Genomic DNA, 7,045 nt, shown 5'->3' with positions numbered 1-7,045 from the left:
AGCTAAAATATTCCATAATCCAGAACCCAATGAGTTCTAGATATTAAAATATAAATAAAAAAAAAAAAAAAGTTTAATTTAGACATAAATAGCTTTAGCCCTTTTGGAAGAGGGGACAAACAAATATACCTGGTTAGAAGGCTTATACCAGTGGCCTCCAGATTAAAGCAGACGCACACAGTGGAATGACAGTTAAAAGAAACAAACTCAGGTACAAACACGCTAAAGACACCTGATGAAAAGTATTCATTTAGAATGAAGGAGCAGATTACATTTCACAAGAATAATCCAAGTGTTTTGCAGTGATGACTTCCTCCAAATGAATTGCTCCACCGCCCATCATCGCAAAGGCAGGATACATGGTTCCAATGCAGTCGACTTCCCGCTCGTAAAGACAGTTCATATTATCTGCATCATAAAAGGCCACTTTGCCTTTATCGTAGTCCAGACAAACGCCTATGCGGCTGGGGAGGGGAAGAACGCGTTCTGTGTAAGTAGTAGAAACGTTAGAGGCCTTTGGGATACAAAACTTCCGCATTCCGATTGTAGCCAGGGTGAAAGGGTGGGATGTATCAAAGGCAACATCTTCACTGCCACTGTCATGGCCACTGTCTTGATCGTATCTGGAAAAATAAAAAAGTGGTTAGCATTATCTGTACTTTATGAGGTAGATTCTGAGATTGAGACTGTATGAATCTAACCCACTGTTCATACAGCAGTCATTAGTATCGGGACTTGCACCTTCTCTAAGCTAGGGAGATAGCATTTGTCTGTTTCAGACATCCTTCTTTCATGACGCTACATTAGAAGAGTCTTTAGATGAAAGATTTATTCAGCTCACACCTGACAACCACACAAGCTCTACACTACTTTCTGGTGGTAGAGGTCAACCAATGACAATAGGGGACAATCATTTGTTTTGTACAAAAGTGGGCACGTCATTAACAAAACTATTTTACAAACTTGGGACAATTTAGCAGTATAAATATTATACATTACCTTGGACTGCTAATGTCACGAGGATTGTGCAACCATTCTTGAAGTTTAATATCCGATGCAACACCAACTTTCACCATGTAGGAGTATGGCTCTACAATGAAGGCCCAGAAATGTTTCCCCTTCGTGATCCCAGCGTCACCAATAATATAATCAAGGCACATATAGGATCCAACTTGCACACGTTCCGCTCCAAGCAGCAGGGGAAGTCCTGCCATGCTCTCCACAGTGTTCCTTCTATCATTGAGCAGGATATGCTCCTTGTTATAGCCACATTTGTCATCAAAGAGAAAACTGAAGACTGAAAGACAAATGAAAGCTTTGGTAATGCAACGCCAACATTAAAGAACGCAACACAGGTAAAACATGACTCCAGTGGTAGATTAGAATAGTGTCAGAGTTCACCAGATGTGTGTGATGTAGGCTGAACTCAGTGGCAAACATTTACAAGGCATGGTTTTGCTGCCCTACTAGTGGCATGCGCATTGCATCAAATTCACTCGGCTATCTATTGATATACCTGGTATAAACCAGGAAGACAACCGCTCTTTATTCTAGGCTCCTTAGAGCAGGTATGGGGAACCTTTGGCCCTCCAGCTGTTGCTGAACTACACATCCCAGAATGCACATCTACAGTTTTGCTATTTGGCCATGCTAAAATTAAAGCAAAGCATTCTGGGATGTGTAGTTCAACAACAGCTGGAGGGGCGAAGGTTCCCCATCCTTGCCTCATAGGGATCAGTGTGGGGTTATTCTGTATATAAAGAAAAATATACAGTGCCATATTGCTGTGAAATCTAGATATTCAAGTTACAGTATTCCTAATCAAGTCTGCTAGAAAGGCTTTGCAGAAAATGTCAAATTGTTTTGAATGCTCCATGAACCCATGATTTTCTCCTAAAAGGCCTCCTATGAAATCATATGCACATGTAACAATCTCCGCACATCATCACAGGAGAGGAATGCACTACTACGGGGGGCAAAGGTGACATCACTGGATGCGTGGAGAGGTCTAGCGGACCAATAATGATGGGCAATTAGGGAAGGGGGGGGGGGGGTATAGAACGTTTTAACATATGTTAGCATGCCATATGCATTAATCATGTACTATTAAATAAAAAGGTTTCAGGTTACAGCTCTTTTATAAAACACAGAATATGTGAGTTATCCAATGATGTAACTCTTTCATTGAGTGCAGTACGTAGATGTTCAGAAATTTTATAAGTAATAGCAAGGAGCCTGCGTTGTGTAAATCTCCTAGTGATAATGTACAAGACTTAAGGTTATTACTTTTAATATGCACAGTGAAAAGCCTACGTAACAGCTGCAGCATCACTTGCGACATCCACCGATGGCTGTGCTCGCAGAGCCAGGAGGGGGATGTCACTTGTGACCCGTGATGGAGCACACGTCATGGGTAGACACTAGACGAAGTACCAGATCATTCCGATACGCGTCGGAATAATGCATCAATGATCCATCGTCTAGTATGTACCCAGTTTAAGGCTTATAACGTTATCACACAAATCTTTGTAAGCAGCTGGTGCTTGATTGAATCAGCCCCTTAATCTTCATGAAGTTAACAAATTTCCATCCCACAACAAATTGTAAACTATAAAAACAAAGGGTCTACCTGGAGCAGGTGGTGTGTTCAGGATGATTTCCCTGCTGTAGGGACTGAAAGCAGAGCCTCGGTGCCCTTGCACCCTAAAGCAGTAGGAGCTATTGAAGTCCAGGTCAGAAATCACTTTGCTAGTACTGGCTGATTCAACTTCGTTCCATATAGAGTCTTCATTTTTGTCTGTCTTTCGGTATTCAAGAACATAGCTATCTGCAAGACCAGAATCGCTGGGCTGATGCCAGCTAATCTTGGCGTTGTTATACATCTTGCTTGCTTTCACATTTATTTCTGGTACATCTAGAGCTGAGAATATAAATACAGATTTTTTAAAAATAAATATAAAAACCCAGTGAAAGTGAAAGAGCACCAAAAAAATGCCGATATTAAATCAGAGATTTTATTTTGCACCAAATCATTACCTCGGTGAATCAGAATAATTTTACATTAACCCTTTGAGAGCCAACATCTGTGAAATGTGCAAAATATCTGCTCACATTTGCAATATAAATAAAAAGTGTAAAAAATAAAAAAGTAATAATTACATTTCCTATATAAAAGGTCATTTCCATTACAGGTCATTATGATGAATACAGTTTGCTTGGCAATTTTTTACACTTTTGACACATTCACTTGGCACTGAAATGGTTAACAGTATAGAAGTAATCAGTAATTGATCTCTCCAGCACTGGTTAGATAACAGGTTGTCAATGCCTATATAAGTGGCTATAGCTATATATAAGTGGCTATAGCTATATTACATTCACTGGCGTATGTATAATGGGTGCAGTGCACACATGCCCCTAGGATCCAGTGTGGGGTGAGGATGGGACACTTTTTTCAATACTTTCCCTCCAGAGTCCTATATTGGCAGCAGCAGCGCTGAAGAAATCTACAGGCACAGTGGTGGCCATTTTGCCAGGCATTTCTCGCATGCGCAGTAGACTGAGACAGCACTTGTGTCACCACCGCTCTTGATGCCCCTGCATACAGCAATACTGACACAAGAAAAAGAAATACACTACATCTGTTACTACCAGAGACCAAAAGTTAATGGAAATATGGAGAGGTGTACATGCCTTGTGATCTCTAGTATTAGGAGACCGTATTAGTTGGTAGTATTGATGATAGATCTATCTATACACACACAAAAACCGGTCGCTCAAGGTGTGGTGAGAAATTTATAGAGGCTAATTTTGCATATGGTATCTGTGTCTTGTTAAAGGTGAGCAATTATCTGAAGAAATTCACAATGGATGTTGGAATAGAATTGTCCCCAATAAAATGCTGCAATCTGCAGCTTCTTGCACTCTTACTTTTCTAGCCTTTAGTGTATGTTGCTCCCAGCAGCAGTTAGAAGACCCCAGAGAAGGGAATTGTCTGTGGGCAGAAGCGGAATGGGTGGAGTGACCTGGGTGGGAAGTGGCAGGATTACTGGCACACTACTTCCTCCTTCGTCCCCTAAGCGCTGCTACTGTGCCAAAAGAGGAGGGGTGACACCAGCCTATTTCGCCACCAAGTGCCTGGTATGAACTTACTCACCTGTCTTGAACCATCAATGAGTATAAAGAGTAGGGGTGCTATGGACACCTCACTTCTTGGTCTCATAGATCCGACACACATTGTTATGTATGGTAAAAGATTTCCCAACTTACATTTAAAGAAGGACAGATCAGTGAGCAGACTTTCTTCTCTAGTAACATCAACAAAGTATTCTTCAAAGTTTGAATCTGCAGCTGGCTGGAAAGTCTTTAGTGACTCCGATGCTTTTTGAATTCTGTAACAGTTATAAACACATTCATTATACATGTACTATACCAATGACCAACTAACTTAAGTTTGTTTACAGCATACTTCCACCAACATACACACAACTGGGTCATAAGCAAATAAGTTATTTTAATCATAAATATAGCCAGTAATCAGTAACGCAGAACGTGTACCGATATAGTTGGGTCTCATGCAGCCACGGCCGAACCACCTTCTGCTGGGGCTGTATTCAGTTGTACACACATACAGACCAGACTTGCGCTTCCTGCTCAGAAGGGATGTGAGGTGTGTTTCAACATCACATGACTATTGTCCATATGGTTAGGATAAAAAAATAAATACATAAAAAAAAAAAAAACACACACACACACACACACACCAGGCCGTGAGGTTCCCACATCAGGAAGTTTCATAGCTACTTGCCATGGTTCCCATTCACATTATATCAGTATGTCCAATGGGCACCTTATTAAGTTTTGACATTTTGGGAAATCAGGGAAATATTAAACATGATAAAAAAAAAAGAGGATTTCTAAAATGAAGGATTGCCAATCAATGGGCAGTGGTTGGTGGATCCAATAGCTAGTTACCGGACAGGTCATGGAAACACTAGTTAGAGGTGAGGGGGCCTTTACTGTTGCTAGCACAGTAACCAATACAGAAATAAGTTGCTGCTTTTATAGTAGGGGGTCAGGAGATATATATATATATATACTAGGTGATTCATCGCGCCCTACGGGCGCTCTTCACACCGTCGTAAGGGGCTGCGCCCCCTTAATTTGTGAACGTTTGTATATGAGAAATATGGTTAGAATTGTATGAAAGATGCCCTGTATTGCAACTTAGGTGTCCGCGAATCGCGGGAGGGGGGGTCGCGGAGGGTGCCGCGAATTGCAGGAGGGGGGGTCGCGGGGGGTGCCGCGAATTGCAGGAGGGGGGGTTGTGGGGGGGTGGATGCTGCGAATCGCGGGAGGGGAGGGATTGCAGAGAATCGCGGGAGGGGGGTCGCGGGGGGGGTTGCCGCAAATCGCGGGAGGGGGGTTACAGGGGCGGGGGTTGCGGCGAATCATGGTAGGGGGGGGTCGCGGGGTGTCTGCCGTGAATCATGGGAGGGGGGGTCACGGGGTGGGGTGCCGAGAATCGCGGGGGGGTGTGTGTGTGCCGTGAATCGCGGGAGTGGGGGTTGCGGGGGGGGGGGGTGTGACGCGAATCGCCACAAGAAAAAATCAACACAGAAAGGTCAACACATGTAAATGTTGACATAAGTGTGGCACTTCATTGGTGTCCATGTCGACACATGAGAATGAATATGAAAAAATTAAAAAAATGAAAAAAAAACCTTCAAAAACTCATGTCAACCTTTTTCATTGTCGACCATAGCCATGTCAGTGTTTTCCATGTGCAATTTAATTCTGGAGCTGCCGCAAATCACGGGGGGTGCCGCGAATTGCGGGAGGGGGGGGGGGGTCGCGGGGTTGGGTGCCGCGAATCGCGGGAGGGCGGGGTTCACAGGGGTTCCAGTGGGGGGTTGCCGCGAATTGCGGGAGGTGGGGGGTGCCGCGAATCGCGGGGGGGGGGGTTGCGGGGGGTGTGACGCGAATCGCCACAAGAAAAAATCAACACAGAAAGGTCAACACATGTAAATGTTGACATAAGTGTGCCACCTCATTGATGTCCATGTTGACACATGACAATGAATATGAAAACATTCAAAAAATGAAATAAATCTTCAAAAACTCATGTCAACCTTTTTCATTGTCGACCATAGCCGTGCCAGTGTTTTGCATGTGCCATTTAATCCTGGGGCTGCCGCGAATCGCGGGGGGTGCCGCGATTTGCGGGAGGGGGGGGTTCCGGTGGGGGGTTGCCGCGAATTGCGGGAGGGGGGGGGGGGTCGCAGGGGGGTGCCGCGAATCGCCGGAGGAGGGGTTGCGGGGGGTGTGACGCGAATCGCCACAAGAAAAAAAATCAACACAGAAAGGTCAACACATGTAAATGTTGACATAAGTGTGGCACTTCATTGGTGTCCATGTCGACACATGAGAATGAATATGAAAATATTAAAAATAAATCTTCAAAAACTCATGTCAACCTTTTTCATTGTCGACCATAGCCATGTCAGTGTTTTGCATGTGCCATTTAATCCTGGGGCTGCTGCGAATTGCGGGGGGGGTGCCGCGAATCGCGGGAGGGGGGTCGCAGGGGGGGTGCCGCCAATCGTGCAAGGGGGGGTCGCGGGGGGTTCTTTTTGCCGCGAATCGTGGGAGGGAGGTCGCAGGGGGGTGTTTTTTCCGCAAATCGGGGGGGGGGGGGGGGTCACGGGGGAGGGTTTGCCGCGATTCGCGGGAGGGGGGGGTCGCGGGGTGGTGGTTATGCCGCGAATTGCGGGAGGGGTCGTGGGGGGGTTCTTTTTGCAGCGAATCGCGGGAGGGGGGGGTCGCGGGGGTGTTTTTGCTGCGAATCGCGGTAGGGGGGGGTCGCGGGAGGGGGGCGCTCACCTGGTGGCTGTGGAGTAGCAGTGCTGGGCAACATGGGAAGGCAGTGGGTGTCTGGCACTGTCTGTGGGCTCACTGGGCTGGTTCTCTGTCACATACCTCCCAACATGACCCTCTCCAGGAGGGACACAATGCTCTGTTTCTAGACTTCCCCTTAATGTATGAT

At 45.5% G+C, this 7,045-nt stretch overlaps 1 protein-coding gene across 1 annotated transcript in view; it reads right to left on the bottom strand.

The window, feature by feature from the left end:
• Positions 1–227: 227 nt before the first annotated feature.
• TRIM36 (tripartite motif containing 36) overlaps positions 228–7,045 on the bottom strand; it is a 49,591-nt gene continuing 42,773 nt past the window's right edge. Inside the window, exons 7-10 of the mRNA XM_083151640.1 lie at positions 4,270–4,391; positions 2,630–2,920; positions 1,000–1,297; positions 228–623 (exon numbers count right to left, since the gene is read on the bottom strand). Of these exons, the coding sequence (XP_083007766.1) occupies positions 269–623; positions 1,000–1,297; positions 2,630–2,920; positions 4,270–4,391 (1,066 nt within the window). The 3' untranslated portion in view covers positions 228–268. The remainder of the gene's footprint in view (positions 624–999; positions 1,298–2,629; positions 2,921–4,269; positions 4,392–7,045) is intronic.

The sequence above is a fragment of the Crinia signifera genome, chromosome 1 (assembly GCF_055691185.1).
Source record: "Crinia signifera chromosome 1, ASM5569118v1, whole genome shotgun sequence".
Taxonomy (NCBI): domain Eukaryota; kingdom Metazoa; phylum Chordata; class Amphibia; order Anura; family Myobatrachidae; genus Crinia; species Crinia signifera.
This window is presented reverse-complemented; position numbering and strand designations above follow the sequence as displayed.